The following is a 16834-nucleotide window of genomic DNA, read 5'->3' as shown; positions in this document are numbered from 1 at the left end:
TTTTTTAATTCTTCTTTGGAAACATTTAAAAAGACTGTGAAAAGATTGTAATTCATTATTTTTACGATTTTTTTATTTTATATATATTTTCCTTAAACCTAGCTTATATTAGTATTAAATACATATGTGGGAACTTGTTAATCATCTTGTAAAGAATAGGCATTGCCGTAAATAAATAAATAAATAAGTCAATGATTCAGAATGTTGTTGAATTAATTACTGAAAATGTCAAAAGTACATATTTCTCTCTTTTTTCATGTTGAATGCAAGTATACACATAATCACATTTTTTCCTCTTACAGGAACTGTAACACTTTTTCATGTGAATTTCACATGAAAATGTGATTTATCCTGCGGCACATTTCAGTCATATAAACTAGTAGTTTTGATAAAGCAAAAGCAACCGTAATTTATAACAAAATATTTTATTTATAAAAGTAAGTAAAAACGAGGACACAGAAACATATCAACTAAGTATTTGTATCCGCCTGCTTCAATAAGCAAGACATTTCATTCCTGTTGGCATATTATGGAGTGAGGTTTGGTCAGTGTTATTAAATTCTACTAAATATGTTTCACTAAATAACTCCTAAATGATGATTACTACAAAAAGACATCTCTACCTTATTTAACTGGGAAAAATTCTTGAATCAGTAGTATCAATTCAACTTAATTTTGATTTGAATTATTTGAAATAAATTAATTCATTGTTGCTTGTCAATATTGTTCTAATTGTTGACCCATGGTACGAAGACATTCATAATTTCAATATGAAAAAATTACATAAAATTATATGAACATGTTGCTTTGAAACAAGAATATTTTTAGTTATTATTCAATACAAGTAGTTTGAAAAATTTCCTGATTAATAAGGGAACAGTAAATATAAATTCGACATTAACGGAATTACAAAAAACTAACGAATACAAATAAATTTCTAATTTAGTTAAGGTAAGTATCAAAGAGCTAATATTTTATTAATACAGTACAATGAATGGACAGTAAAAATTTTAACCATTCCAAATACATATTATTTAGATGTACTCCCCCTCCTACATGTTAAAAAAGTAGAGATGAAACAAAAATGGGATTGTTGCACCTTGGTTATAAGACAGTAGAAATTTTGATTGAATCTTAGAAGATATTTGGAAAGGAACAATAACTGTGGAATCCAAAAAATCTCTCACACCAAACTAACATACAATATAAACATTATATACAAATCTTTCTCATTTTCTAGACTAGTTTTCTTGTGGTGGTGGTGGTGATGTGATGGGCCTTCTGAAGAGTAATATGTGTGGTTCTGAAACAAAATCAATAATTAGTGATTTGAATAGTTTACATGTTTTTAAGTATTCACTTATACACATGATATATTAGGGGGACTTTTATTTGTCAATTTGTGAAATTATACATTTCAATTAGATTATATGAGTATTACTGGAGGTTTATCACGACACCAAACGGTTTGGTGTACAAGTAGATTAGATGAGTCTGAGCAACCCTATCTAACTAACAGTTTCAAAATTTATGAGTTTTCAATAAAATTCATTATATACACCAGTATATCAAAAAATATTTTATTTGGAGCACAGGATTATTCTGGAGTTGGCTACCCTATTCATTTGTCTATATATTGAAAATTCTAAATGGAAAATGATTAACAATATTAGTAGGGACTCCTTAGGTGTGTTCATTTAATCCAAATATAAGCCCTCGTCTTCGCTTCGAAAAATGTTTAAGCGCTCCGGGGCGACTTCACTGATTCCAGTGGCGCATTTGCTTTTTCAGCTGCAGGAAAACCCGGAAAAACCTGCAGCACCGCATCATCTGAAGATCTTGATCTAACAATGTCCTCTCTCTTATAAAACAAAATGTAGGGTGTCTCCAGAGGCTCCAATAAATTCAATGCATCGCCAGAACAATAAATTCAATGCATCGCCAGAACACTTCGTGACACGACAATAAATACAAATAAAAGTGGAAAAAAACATAGAAAGTCCCATTTCTCTTTTCTTCATTATGATTTCCTACCACGTAGAAAACGGCTACATCCATCAATTTATTGCCTTCCGTTTTGTTTCAGAATAGAAAAGAAACTGATGTCATGGTGTTTATACTAATACAAATAACAGTAAAAGTGACAGGAGCTACATTTTCAAACTACAATATCATTTGATGAAGTGAATCACAAGATTCTGTTTCAAAAGCTTTAGCAATATGGCATAACTGTAACAAGTCAAACCCAATTTGTGCCATACCAATCTGATGAAATCATCCAGATGGTCATGTAAATTCGATGTTTTTTGGGTAGAATGACCTTTTTTCTAATATGAAACCATTGAAAATCAAATAATAAAATTGTAGAATTTACATGATATTTTTTCTAAAGGAGAGAAAAATAAGAGATAAGAGGGGTGAACGGGAGACGTACATCAAACCATATTATTTGAATCAATGTATAACAAAATATTCATCAAGTGATGAAGACAGCTTGCAATGTTTCCATTATTCTCTGTTGAAAGATTCAGCAGTTTTTTCTGGTGGAATTATTCATTTTAAAGGCATAAGAATTATTACTGTTTACGAAGCGACATTTATAAATGTATGCATTTTAATAGGTAATTTTATGTTTTTATCAATCATATTGCATTTCATTCAATTTGCATTACTTGATCTATAAATCCAGTCAGAGGGGCAATATTTAATCTGGAAAATGAGATGACACTAACGTCATCCTAGACTGTAGTTGACTTGTTGAACAAGAAAAATGTTTAGAGAAAGGTCTTTAAAAAGCTTCAATAATAATGGTTGAGAAAAAATTGTTTACCTGGTGAGTGTGTCATATAATGTATCCAACCCTTACTTTGTTGCACCCCAATACTTCTCCATTCATCCTCAGTCATCAAATGCGTTTTCGGCACTAATTTAACCATCTCTTTGGGAAGGACAACATGCCTGAAATAAAGAATATACATACATATTTGGGGTAAATATGAAATAAAATGTAAACAACTCACCTGTATTCATATTCATCATCATAATATCTGTCTGAGTAAAATATATTACGTTGTATTTCTTGTCTATTCATTGTTGAGACTGTCACACTGCGCTATATGAAAATTTAAAATTTGATAATTTTCACACTATACTTGAAATAATTATTCCAGCTGAAACACTCCAAACTCTAATAACTCAAATGCAAGTATCAAGTGGCATTGTCAACTGAGGCAGTTAAAATATGTTCAATTATCAGTGCTGCCAATGGAAACGCATATTTCTCCTGTAATGTTCAATTGATATTTTATCAGTGCTGCCAATGGATATGTTGATTTCTCTAGGTTTATTTTGATTTTGAATTTCGAACTTTCATAGAACCGTTCAGGATTGATACAAACTCATATCAGTTCTACAATATTCTCACAAATGGAAAACTAATACGAATTTATTCACGATTCTGTAGATGGAGGGATGTTTTTTTATTAGTTGTTTTGTTTGTTATTGTTATTGAAAATATTGAAATTATAGATAAAAAATTATTACAAATGAGTTAATTAAAACAAATGGATTCCACAACTGTACTATACACGAATGAAAAATTCCATTAGTGCGCTAGTGCGAAATGGAAGTTCTATTCCCAAGTCTTAAATAGATGTTCATTCTAAAATAGAACCGAGTAGGGTTTGAAAAAATTAAAATAGTTTGGGGACGATTACAGATCTGTTCTAAATGATACAAAATAAAGAAATGCGATAACTGCCCATGATTGAACTGTGCTATAGTATTTTGTAACTTAATATATGGAATAATGTAACTGTACCGTGACGTTTTTGAAAAAAAATATTTATTTATTTGATCAATTTCTTCATTGTTGAATGATTTTCCGTAATTTTTTGTGTTTTAGTGTTAGTAAAAGTATACAGTTCTGTAATAAATGACTGGATGATCTGAATGGAAATATCGACTTCGCTATAATCTTGAAAAAAAAAGAAAGTTCTTAATGATTCTATCCTTATTTTTAGAAAAACCAATCAAAACCATTTACTTTTTTCGTTTTAATCTGAAATCCTTATATAAATACCGAAATCATTGGCAGTAGCAACATTCCAAAATAATCTCAAAAGCAATTAGTCCATAGAAAAGTTAAATAATAATCAACAGAACATAAAATGAAAATTCGAAATGGAACAAATTGACAACGTTGTGTTTTCTATGACCGTTGTCATTTTGTGCGTAACAAGGTTATGTCATTTTGTGACATAACCTTATGTTGGCGATAACAACGATATCAGTTGTTGAGGAATTCCTCAAATTTTGAGAAATCGGATATTAGGGAATTATTGGAAACGCTATAAGGTAAATGCCTTATTATGGTCGTTCCGAAAATGGGAGGTACGCATGCGCACTAGAAAAAATTTAATAAGGAAACCATAATAAAATACTGCTTTCCCCTATTTACGACTAGATACGGTAAATATTTAACGTTTCCTTATTTCCCTTATTCGCCAAACCTAACCTCACAAAAAACGGTTGTCAACATCAACTTTTTTTTTAATCTTTAAGATTAAATTATAAAATATGAGTGAGCCAATACGAAGCCTTGGCCAAGAATACAGCACGAAAAAAAACTGATTAAGTTTTACTTATAATGATGATTTGGCTCTATTAAGAGAATTTGTAGGACAAAATCCCCTATCAAATCCCGAAGGATGGGAGGTGATAAAGCAGAACATGCAAATTTCGACTGGCAAGGCCTTCACAATTAGAACAATCAAACAACATCTGATACTAATAACTGAAATATGGATCAAGAAAGATGAGGTTGATGAAGTTAGGTAAGGAAAAAATGGCAGATTTCAGTGAACTTTCTGCTTACGCCTAAACCCTCAAGGGATTTAAATATTTATACCAAGATTTAACGTTAGTAAATCCGTTAATATTTTGTAGATCAGGAATTGAGGATTGTTCAGAAAGGGACTTACTACTTCAAGAAGCTAGTGTATTATGCAAAGAATTTAACTTTGTAGGCCTAGACAGGCAAAAGAAAAAAACTCCAAGAGACTTACAATTATCGCAGTTAGGCAAAAAAGTGAGAAACAGTTACCTGGATCAAGTGGAACATATAAATGAAAATGCCTCCACATCCACCAAACAAGTATGTAACCAAAATCAAGACAATGGCAAATTTGTTTTACAAGAAATTATAACATGTGACCAAGAAAATGAAATCTTTTTTTATGATCATGATTATGGTAAGTGTTACTCAAATTCAAAATTAGTCATGTTTGTATACCTCTTGACAAATAGAAGAAAATTATTCATTTTCGTTTCTAAAATCTCCAGAAGACAAATACCTTAGATTATTGTTCTATTTATTTCAGCTAGCTGTGTTGACATTGAGCTGGAGCCGCCAAGTCACCAAATTAACAATACAAATACATTGGAGATAAATTCTTTGAGTTACAATGGTTGTGATAAAAGGACCTTGGAAGTCATAAGTCCTAAAAAGACTCGAGGGTGTCTGGAATCAACTGCCACTCCAATACGTAAAACACAGTCTACAGACCAAAAAAGTAGTGTACTAGGTAAGCAGTACCTAGTTTGACTATTGTTTCATTCTTTTATAATGTGCACAAGGGTCACAATAAAATACAGATTGTATATTTGTATTTTTTGTTTTCAAAATGATAATTTTGTTTGATAAACTCATCCTTATTGTTTGTAAAATCGCAATTTTAGTCTAAAAAAATTGTAAACTCAATTAACATGTTAGGCCCTTCGAGGACGCGAATTAAAAGACAGCCTATTAGAAGAAATGCCTTGACATATTTATCTCAAAAACAGGAGAGAGACTATGCCATAAGAAAAAAAGAATTAGAACTAGAAGAGCGAAAAATTGCTTTACAAGAAAGACAAATTAATCTTAATGAAGAAAAGCTAAAATTAGAAAAACAAAAATTAGAACTTGAAAATGAAGAACGGAAACAGCGAATGTATGGAGAAAAAAAAGAAAAAGAAGTTACTTTTAACATATTGCAAAAACTGATAGATACTCTTGCACAAAAGTGCAATAAGGTATAATTTTGATAGATAATATCTGTTGGTTTTGTATATTTTTTGACCTTCCTTCGATTGAAACCAAAAATGATTAATATTTTTAGAGTATAAAGTTGTGATTTGAAAAAAATGTGATTTAAAGAAAGTTTTGTAAAAATATTAGGTTTTTGTAAGAATAGGAATGTTACTTTTGTCGATTTAATAATTATAAATTAGAGTCTAATATATTTTTGTTGACTGTCTAAGACTGACTTTTGTAACAATGTTATGTTTTTTGTAGGTTTAGGAATGTTACTTATGTAAAATTTTGTCCAATATATAATTGTTGACTTCAATAAAAGACTGATATAATGAATAATATTATTTTTTAATTTCAACAATTATTACAAAAAACTATCCAAAATATTCCTCTAAATTTGGGGGTTGCAGATTAAAGTAGTCTGCTGTTTGACCACCGTATAAACATGTGTGTGCATTTGTTAATAATACAGAGACCTTATATAGGGACTGCAAGTCCTGCATTAATAGTTTTTGATTTTTTTTTAAATCTATAAATGCAAATTGTTGTATAATTTTCGAAAAACCCCATTCAACTGCAACTCGAAGAGTTTTCATCCAATTATTAAATTGTAATTGTTGAGGTGGCAACAGATTTGGCTGTCCTGGAAAAGGGGTGATAAGTAATTCCATAAGGCCATATCCCTGGTCACCAAACAAAACAAATTTATCGTTTTCACCAAACACTACTTTCTCTTCCAGTTGCTGGTACAAATTGCTCTCCCTAAAAAATATATAGTGTTCAGACTAATAAATTACTTATAGTACCAACAATACCTAAATATGCCTGCATCATGCCTACGTCCAGGAAATGCTCCCATTAAACTTGTGATTATGCCATCTGGACAAAGCACACTTTGATATTTGAGGCAATGAAACTTTTTGTGTCCAGAATAGTATTCTTCCTGGTTAATGGAAGGACGACACATTGCACGGGCAGTTTCATCAATGAATCCCCAGCAGTTGTTTATAGCTGCCCCCTTTGCAAGAATTGCCTAAAATAATAAAGATACCTAAATTACCTACTACAGTGCTACTATAGTACTACTACAGTTCTACTATACTTCTGAATAAAGCTAAAAAAAGGCAAATATTGTAATAAAGTAAAAAATAGATTTGATTTGTATCAAACAATTTGAATCCGATTATTATTAAAGCATTCTAAAATTATTGTGGAATGCTTTAATAATCATCAGATCCATCAATATACTTGAGCATATGATTCCAGTTTTTGCCTGTCTAACCACTGTAGAAGGTTTAAGTCCAATAAAAGGTCCCCTTTTTGGGCAATCATTATATCTACTGTATACACTGTGACAAAGGCACATTGGGCTCAATGTGTGGAGCCGGCAACAATAAAGCCTACCATTGACACGATCACCAGCCTCCGTGACAACCTCATCAGGAATTAAAAAAACATTTTTAATTCTTTGAAGATTTCCCCTTTGGAATCGAAAGTTTTTAACTACTTCCTCATCACTCAGGTGTTCCAACTCGAAAGGGAGACCTTGGCCTTCCTCATCTCTGTTAATTAAAATATTATTCATTATAACAAATTCAATATCTTCATCGGCCCCACCGCCTAAAATTACGTCTTCCAAAATATTTTCCATACTGTTCTAAACCGCTATCAAAATTACAATAAAATATCACTGAAATTTGAACAGCAGAGACACAAGTAGTTTTTTTTAGGTTAGATATAAAAATGTCGCTGTCCTAAGAACTGTCAATTTAAAGAATGACTTCCAATAACTCAATTTCTACCCTGACATTTAAGGTTTTGCTTTATTCAAATAAGGCTTAACTTTATTAAGGCATTACCTTAAAAGCCGGTGTTCAATAATTCCCTATTATTCAAGTCACACTTCATTGTGGGATGTCCATATGGGACAGCTTACAAAACTGCAACACGTATTTCGCTTTACAATAGTTTCCTCAAGCGTTCTAACACTGTCTAAATTCTACTTAATCTGTAGTTTTCATAATAATATTTGAATAGATAGATAACAATTTTTAAAAATCGTAAGAGAAAATTTCCATAAAATCTCCAAATGGACATATACAATATAAAAACAATTCGAGGCATATGACTATTATTTACTCATTCCGTTAATTGAGAGCATTCTTAGATCCTTTGAATTCTAAACACTCCTTGCGGTTTTGTAAACTGTCCAGTAGAAATCTAACAATGAAGTGTTGTATTTTTATCAAGTATCGGTCAATTCCATAACAAATCCGATATTGCTTGGAAAATCAAACATATTGAAGAGTTTTGAAGAATTCGGAATTAACTGTCATTTGTCAATGTCATCAAATCTTATAGATGCAATTCGTTTCCAAAAAGTTTACCAAATGCTTCACCCATCAATTGTGGTGGCTCGGAGTATTTTCAGTTTTCACTTTTTTTTTCTGTTAGGTCAGTAACTGTCCTGTCACGTTTCAGAAATGATTCAGATTGAATGAAAACTTCAATAATATTCAATTATATAGTTGTGTTTGAAATGAGTTTACCTTCATCTGAATGATGTTTTGTACATTTTTCAGTAAGTAGTATCAAATAGTCCTAAACTCTGTGTTATGAATTGGAAAATAATAATTTTGGTAGGACGGTAGCCTGGTGGGTTGACGTTGGTGCTTTGCTCGACACACTCAATCGACCGCTGTGGATCCGATGGTTCGAAACACAAGGTCGGACAATCGATTTTCACTTCCTATCTTCCAACCCGTGTTAGAAATCACACATTTAAAGGTTAAGACCTTGTCAGTCCTTGGTTCCTTTGGGCTTTTGAGAGTTGTCGTTCGTAAAGGGGGGGCGACAGTTGGTTAACGAAAAAACAGATTTCAACAGATTTTCTTCAAAACTGTCAAATTTAAAATTTTATATATTAAAGCGTCCTCTATGAGATTACAAACGAACAAATTTAAAGCGTGTGCAGTCACAGCATATGCTGTGGTGCAGTGGCGTTTGGGTACTCTTCCTTAGACAATGGTATTACTATGTCTTCTAAAAAATGGCAAATGTTTCAATCACTACTGCGCACGCGTGGGTAATTGTTGGGGGAATTTCGAGCTGTATTGGGAATTTTATCATTCTTCAGTTGGGGATTCTGTGCAAAAGTAACTGAATTCATAATTCCAAACTTTTGTTTTTTGTTTGTCGTTAGTTGTTTGCTGTATTTTGATATATATATATATATTCATTTGTAAATACTCGTTTTAAATGTAAAGTTTAATTTTTTACTATAATTTCAAAAGTAGTACAGCTGTTATGAATAAAGAAGAAATCCAACGAAATATTTATTATTCCGACAGATATTATGATGAAGAGTATGAATACCGGTAAGTATTGTGATGATATTTGTAAAGAGAAGAAAAATTTGTATTTGATGCATAAAATCAGCATTTTTAAAAGTCATTCGCGACATTACTTGTAGTTTAGTAGAAAATTAACATTGACAGTCGTCAGAGTACTTCTCTAGTGATGATATTCTACTTGAAACAAGCAAAATTCTCTGGTTGAAGCTTGTTCGCTCAATGTAGAATTGACTCATATATTTTTTGAATAATGAATTAGAATACTAAGCCCTTATCCTCAAACGAGTAATAAATAATTTTTTAATACAATCGAAATAGTTTGTTATTCTTTATTCTTCGCACTTTGGGGGCTTACAAGGATAGTGAGTGCATTTCAATCTCTTATCCTGTCATGGTTAGTGGATATTGTTAGTGTGGAACACAAAAAGTTTTTTACTGGAAGACTGTACAAGAAACTGTACAGACTACAATATACCCAGGGTATATATTAAATTCCATGCTCCGATTGCCATAGAACATATGTAGGCTAGACCAACAGGCGTTTGACAAGTAGAGTATACCAATATCAACTTGCTGTCCGAAAGTCAGACCCATCCTCAGTCCTGTATAAACATCATCAAGAGCAGGACACAATATAGACTTTGCGAACACTAAGACCATCTCCACAGTGAAAAAACTACAAGCTTGGATAATTCGCGAGTCCATCGAAATTGAAAAGTTACCTTCCTGCCTGAACAAACGTGATAACGGTCAGAAACTTTCAACTACCCGGAAACCCATAATTTCCCGATGTCCACTCCTCACCAAGACGTCTCGTGATGGTAATCACCCAAAGCCCAGTCCCCACATTTTTACTTCAGTAGCTCCCACCGAGATAAATACCATCGAACACTCATCGATACCTCACTTCATTCTAAGGAGTAGGCAGATTGATACCTTAGAGATGACTCATGACGCGACCTGGGAAGTAGGCATATTGAGGCCCCCGCGTCGTCACATCAATTTCTTGAAAATGGAGCTGAAACGTCAAACACAAAATTCCAGAAACGGGTCGCGAACTCAACATTTATATATAAATATATATATATATATATATATATATATATATATATATATATATATATATATCTTGTAGACCACATAATTCTACTAGACAAATTGGAAAAGTATGGTTTTAGGGGAAACTCACGTAGATGGTTTGAAAGTTATCTCCAAAATCGAACACAATACGTTGATATAGATCAGTATAAATCTAAACGTTTAAATTATACTATTGGAGTACCACAAGGCTCTATTTTGGGACCTCTACTTTATATAATTTATGTCAATGACTTTGAAGGAAATTTTGTAATGTATGCGGATAACACTACACTACTGATTAGTGGTAAGAATGTTACATCCACAGTAGACTTGGTTCACAGGGAAATTTTAAAAGCTCAGGACTGGTTTTCTAGCAATAAATCGATCTGCAATGATAAAAAATCATCCTTCCTAAGATTTAGTTATGCCCCAAATGGTCATGATCACAGTTTACTGTTAAAATCACAGCACGGTTTAATGAAACAGGTGAATTCAATAAAATTTCTAGGACTTACTCTCACTGAAGATTGTAAATGGAATCAACATATTAATGAAATATGTAAAAAAATAACGCCTATGTGTTACTGTATCTATCAACTCAGTAAAATTATAGATAAGTCGGTGGTACTCATGTACTATCATGCCCAATTACACTCAACAATCTCATATAGTATAGTAGCTTGGGGCCTATCACGTGAGGCACAAAGGGTATTTATTTTACAGAAGAGAGCTGTCAGAAACATTCAGAGTGTAAATAGACGTACTAGCTGCAGAGATCTATTCAAAGTTTTAAGAATATTAACTCTCCCATGCATTTATATGTACCAGCTGTTGATTTTTGTAAAATCGGATCAGCGACCTTTTACCTTCTTAAACAAAAATAATTACGGCACAAGAAATTCAACATTGTTAGAAATACCAAATCATAGACTGGCTAGATCAGAATCAAGTCCAATTTTCATGGGTGTCAGGCTATTTAACAAATTGCCAAATCATGTTAGAAAAATGTCACTAAGAAATTTCAAACCGTTCCTAAAAAACTTTCTGATTGATAAAGCCTACTACTCCATTGAAGAGTTTATAAATGACTTATCAATATAACTGAAGAATTGAGATTGTCGTCTAGGGATGTTAATATATTATAATTTTACCTAGTTATAAGTTTTAATATATAATTTTACATAACTGTTCATATCCTATATATACATAATTTTTTCTATTTTATAAGTTTATTTATATCATATTACACTGACTTGTTCTATATCATTGAGTTATGATCCAGAAGAACCAATAAAATATTATTATATATATATATATATATATATATATATATATATATATATATATATATATATATATATATATACATTTAATATATTTAATATGAGAGTGAATTTTTATAGAACTATAGCAATTAGACGAAACGTAAACAAGAGAATACGAGATTAACTTCCAAAATTGACATATTCCTAATTATTTCTGGACCACTTTCAACATTCTTCTCATTTTTTGATAATCTTTATAAAAGGAATGGATTTTGTCTTCACATCTGCCTCATGGTTTGTACTGCTGACATGTTGAATCTGTACGATTCCTTACTGATATTTTTCTCTTATGAAGTGGAATCTTATTTCTATATATTTTCGATCGATTGTGAAATTTTGGATTCTTCGCCAACCTGATTGCACTGACATTATCCATGTACCATGTCGATGAAATTTCACACAGACAAAAAGTTACACTGAATTGAAGGTGAATTGTGTTACTTCAAGTATTATCATTATCTTCCCATTCCGCAAGTATAGTTAACTTTATTTCGACTTTAAAAACTTACTACTGAGTAGAACTCCGTTTTTGATTAAACATCAATTATTATTAGCATGAGAAATGTTCTTTTCTTCAATCAAGAATAGCTATTGACTCTAAGATTTGAATATAGTTAGTAGAAGAAAAAAACTATTTTTTCAAATATTCGTATGTAATTCATATTAGGTATAGAGATAGATTGGCAGGTTCTTTGTATGGATTATAGATGTTGCATACGAATTTCTCTCTTTGAGACATTTGTTGGCTTTGATAGCCTGTTTTCTGACATTTGAAGTACTAAGACTGTTAAACTCTCGTTTCAAGGGTTCAAGTAGACCATTTACAATTAAGAATAAAATTAAACTCAAAACATAAATGTTACATTTTACCTGTTGATATCTAGCAGTTAAGTATGAAGAAAACCATTCGTGCTAAGGAAACTGATGTGCTGAGGTGAAATAATATGTCACACAGATGAGCATAAATTTTGATTATTCTATCTCTACAGAGAGATGAACTGCTTCTGCAATAAGCCAATGTACCATTAGGTATATTTTTTCATAAACTTGGAAATTGTAAGAATGCAGTTTTTTCATTATTTTTATAGGCATGTAGTTCTGCCAAAAGAAATGGTCAAATTGGTACCAAAAACGCATTTGATGTCAGAAAAAGAATGGAGAGAAATTGGTGTACAGCAGAGCAAAGGTTGGATGCATTATATGACACATTCCCCAGGTAAGAGCGATTATATAGTATGTGAAAATACATAAAGAGTAAATCGGAAAGTGTTTTCTTTCTTAAAGACTGGTCTGCATGATGATGTTGGCGACATTTTATGCATGGCTTGTAATATTCATTTCTGATCTGTAAAAACTCTGTTGGTTTATGCTGATGAACTCCAAAATGTTAAGCAATATTGAAGAGTAGATTGCACCTGGCCAGAGTATAGGAGCCTTAGTACATGGCCTTGTGTCCCTTTTATTTCGGATTACATAACGAAGATAACTTAATTTTATTGTTACTCTGTTACGATTGGGAGGTCGTCAAGAAGGTTATCACAGCAGCGGAAGTTGAATGGGCTATCAAGTTTCAGCCCTTCAAATCTCCTGGAGAGGATGTTTCAGCCCTTCAAAACAGACTGGGCATTATTTTACCTATTCTCATAAACTTGTATAGAGCTAGTCTGGTGTGGAACTATATACCACCCAGTTGGGTGGTATATATACATATATATATATATATATATATATATATATATATATATATATATATATATATATATATATATATATATATATATATATATATATATATACATACCTAAAGTGGGTGGGAAAGACCAACATCCTAAATCGGCACAACCAATCAGCCTTACATCCTTCCTGTTGAAAATACGTGAGAGGATACTGGACGGAAACATCAGGAGGGCGACATTATATGCATCCCCCTGAATAACCACCAGCATGCTTATCAAACCGGCAATTGACAGATTTGGCATTAAACAACCTTGTAGAGAAAATCTCTCAATCCCTTGACAACAAGGAGATTGCGGTTGCTGTATTTCTCGATATCGAAGGAGCATTTGATAATGCACTACCTAAATTTACAGGACCATCTCTGACTACTAAAGGTATAGAATGGATCATAACTAGCTGGATCTATGCCAAGCTGGTAGACAGAACTGCAACTACGACTCTTCAAGGCGAGGCCATTAGGTTCAGGGTCACCAGAGGCTGCCCTCAAGGTGGGGTACTATCTCCCCTTCTGTGGTCGCTCCTGATGGATAATCTGCTTGATGCCCTCGGCAGAAAAAAAGTAGATCTGCAAGCTTATGCAGATGACCTTGTCATCTTGGCAAGGGTCACGTCGAGAAGGGTAGCTTGTATCATCCTCCAAAGTATGTTGTCATGGTGCAGATGTCTGTCAACCCCAGCAAAACTGTGATAATCCCCTTCACTAGAAGGAGAAAATTGGACGATCTAACGTCACTTTCCCTCAATGGTGAGGTCGTTCCATTTGGAACAGAGGTGTAATATTTTGGCATTGTCCTTGATAAAAAACTCACCTGGAACGCTCACTTGGAAAAAATGTAACACAAAGCCAGACTGTCCCTATGGATATGTCGAAGGATTTGTGATAAAACTTGGGGTTTAGGTCCCAAACAAATCCATTGGAGTTATGATTGTCAGACCAATGATCACATATGGTGCAATTGCCTGTTGGCCGAACTACACTTTTTGAATACTCTTTCTTTTGGAGAAATTCTACGTTGTGTAAACTTTCTGAGACTAGTATATATATATATATATATATATATATATATATATATATATATATATATATATATATATATATATATATCTATTCTGGAAATGCTGATTGTGATGTTAGTTACATAAATTAATCAATTCCAGAACCACACATTCTACTCTTCAAAAGGCCCATCACAACACCACCACCACCAAAAGAGAATCAGTGAGGAATCCGTATGTGTAGAAGTATCCTAGTTGGATTCATAATAAAAACTGAATATTTTTTTAATGTGTAACTTCATCCTTTTTTTTGATTCCAAATATGTTTTATCAATAATCACATTGTAGAATGATTCCTGTTATTTATTTTTCATTTATAGAAGCATAAGGATGAATGAACTGTTTTTACATTGATAAAAGGCTGTAATTATTTATGTAGTATATGAATTATAGCAATATTTCAGGATAAGGTATTTTTCACCTGATTTTCGTAAATAAAATCTGAATGATTTTTGTTTTTTCATTCGTTGGGAGCATGAGAGACCTGTTAGTGATTTTTAATGCAGGCATAGTGATTGGAACTTGTATGTGTCCCTTTAAAGAGGAGTAACAATGTCTTGTTCATCTGAGATCAGTCAAAAGAAGGTTACACAACAAAACCAACTGGTTTGTTTGGACTTTTTTGTATCCTGATGACAGAAATGGACTTTTGAATCTGTTGAATTTATAAGACAAAATGAAATACAATAAGTTACTGACAAATATATTTTTTTAGGGAACACTGAAGGGTGTTTACACTAAATTACAAAGTGTTGATATTATAATAATAAAACTTATGCCCTACTAAGAATTAGAAAAACTGTCAGAAAATATCAACGTTTTTATTTCTTCTATAACAACCTACTCAATTTTTTTTTATTTCCATTATGAAAGGTTTTCAAAACCGCGACACACATATATATATATATATATATATATATATATATATATATATATATATATATATATATATATATATATATATATATTATATATATATATATATATATAGTTATATAGGATATTATATAGGATAGTTATATAGGATAGTTATATAGGATAGTTATATAGGATAGTTATATAGGATAGTTATATAGGATAGTTATATAGGATAGTTTTTATTAAAACAACGATAAAAATAAAATAAAAACAACAATAAAAATTAATTGGCGCTCTGGGGCGACTTCATTGATTCCAGTGGCGCATTTGCTTTTTCAGCTACAGGAAAACCCGGAAAAACCAGCAGCACCACATCATCTGAAGATCTTGATCTAATGCCTTCCTTGAGAGAAACTAATTTATTTCATCCTGGTCACAGTTTTTGTTTCCCAAAAAATGAAGAAATTCATTAATTAATTTGGTGGTATGTCTACTGGCTTTGCCAGATGAATCAATTCAAATGCCTTGCTAAAGGATCCAAAGTTAGTAAAAACCTCAGCAACTTAAATCTTTTCAAATTTGACCAAGTATTTTTCAAATATATATAGCCTCACTGATCAGTTGAAGCAAATTCACAAAAAAACATATGCTTCTTCAACAATCATTATGGTTTTGATTTTGTATACTACATCGCACTCTGCTTATAAACTTATGCCAAGAGAAATGATGAAATTTGTTACTCAGAAAATGGACTATAATTTAAACATTTAATCAAGTATGCTTCTATTGTGAATGAAATTGCCAAAACTATTTTAGCTTTCACGATCTCTTCAGCTTTTGGAAACTATCATGAAATTATGAAATTAGTGCCTCTTGAAGAGAATGGGACTTTAAGTCCCATTCATCCACGGATTTGGTTTTGTTTAATCATAACTCTGGCTGTGAAAGCCCATGTATGCTCTTATATTAGTGTCTTATTTTATACTGGAAATGAAAAACGGTCCCGTTAAACATGAATAAGAAAGTTAAAAAATGTGACATTAAAATTATGTGTATTATAACTGATATTTGCTGAACCAGTCAAAGTATGTTTAGAAACATGTCAATTTCAAACAGCAGCAAAATCCATTTGAAAATGGAAAATCTATATTTCTTTCTTATGACTTTGTTCAAAAATATAATCAGAAATAATTATTACTTTGAAAATCACGAACTGAAATCAGTTTTAGAAGTTATAGACTTGGGAATAATTATGGACTCGAAGTTGTCATTTAATTCACATATAGGAAAAACCGTCAATAAATGTAATAGTATCATTGGATTCCTCAAAAGAAACTATCAAAACTTCT

The 16834-nt window shown here is 31.8% G+C and overlaps 3 protein-coding genes across 4 annotated transcripts; 2 read left to right on the top strand and 1 right to left on the bottom strand.

Annotated features, from left to right (window-relative positions):
• Positions 1-406: 406 nt before the first annotated feature.
• On the bottom strand, positions 407-3250 carry LOC111518301 (cyclin-dependent kinases regulatory subunit). The gene is made up of 3 exons (XM_023174716.2): positions 3021-3250; positions 2831-2958; positions 407-1303 (listed from the first exon to the last, which is right to left on the bottom strand). The coding sequence occupies exons 1-3, from the start codon at positions 3089-3091 to the stop codon at positions 1242-1244; spliced, it is 261 nt and encodes an 86-aa protein (XP_023030484.1). The 5' UTR covers positions 3092-3250; the 3' UTR covers positions 407-1241.
• A 908-nt stretch (positions 3251-4158) lies between these two features.
• Positions 4159-7968, top strand: LOC141483601 (uncharacterized). 2 transcript variants are annotated; one of them, XM_074178349.1, is made up of 5 exons: positions 4159-4470; positions 4682-4835; positions 4948-5252; positions 5382-5585; positions 5774-7968. In XM_074178349.1, the coding sequence occupies exons 2-5, from the start codon at positions 4732-4734 to the stop codon at positions 6079-6081; spliced, it is 921 nt and encodes a 306-aa protein (XP_074034450.1). In that variant the 5' UTR covers positions 4159-4470; positions 4682-4731; the 3' UTR covers positions 6082-7968. The 2 variants fall into 2 exon arrangements, with proteins under 2 accessions (XP_074034450.1, XP_074034451.1); XM_074178350.1 differs by having other exon boundaries at positions 4338-4356.
• Positions 7969-9286: 1318 nt separating this feature from the next.
• LOC111518304 (cyclin-dependent kinases regulatory subunit) lies at positions 9287-15078 on the top strand. Its single transcript, XM_023174717.2, has 3 exons — positions 9287-9453; positions 12923-13050; positions 14730-15078. Exons 1-3 carry the CDS (start codon positions 9383-9385, stop codon positions 14792-14794), a joined length of 264 nt encoding a protein of 87 aa, XP_023030485.1. The 5' UTR covers positions 9287-9382; the 3' UTR covers positions 14795-15078.
• The last annotated feature ends 1756 nt before the right edge of the window (positions 15079-16834 follow it).

Source organism: Leptinotarsa decemlineata, unplaced genomic scaffold (genome assembly GCF_025532065.1).
Source record: "Leptinotarsa decemlineata unplaced genomic scaffold, Ldec_3_MD MMD2_tig00003736_RagTag_RagTag, whole genome shotgun sequence".
NCBI lineage: Eukaryota > Metazoa > Arthropoda > Insecta > Coleoptera > Chrysomelidae > Leptinotarsa > Leptinotarsa decemlineata.
The sequence above is the reverse complement of the archived record's forward strand: the minus strand, read 5'-3'. Positions and strand labels throughout refer to the sequence as shown.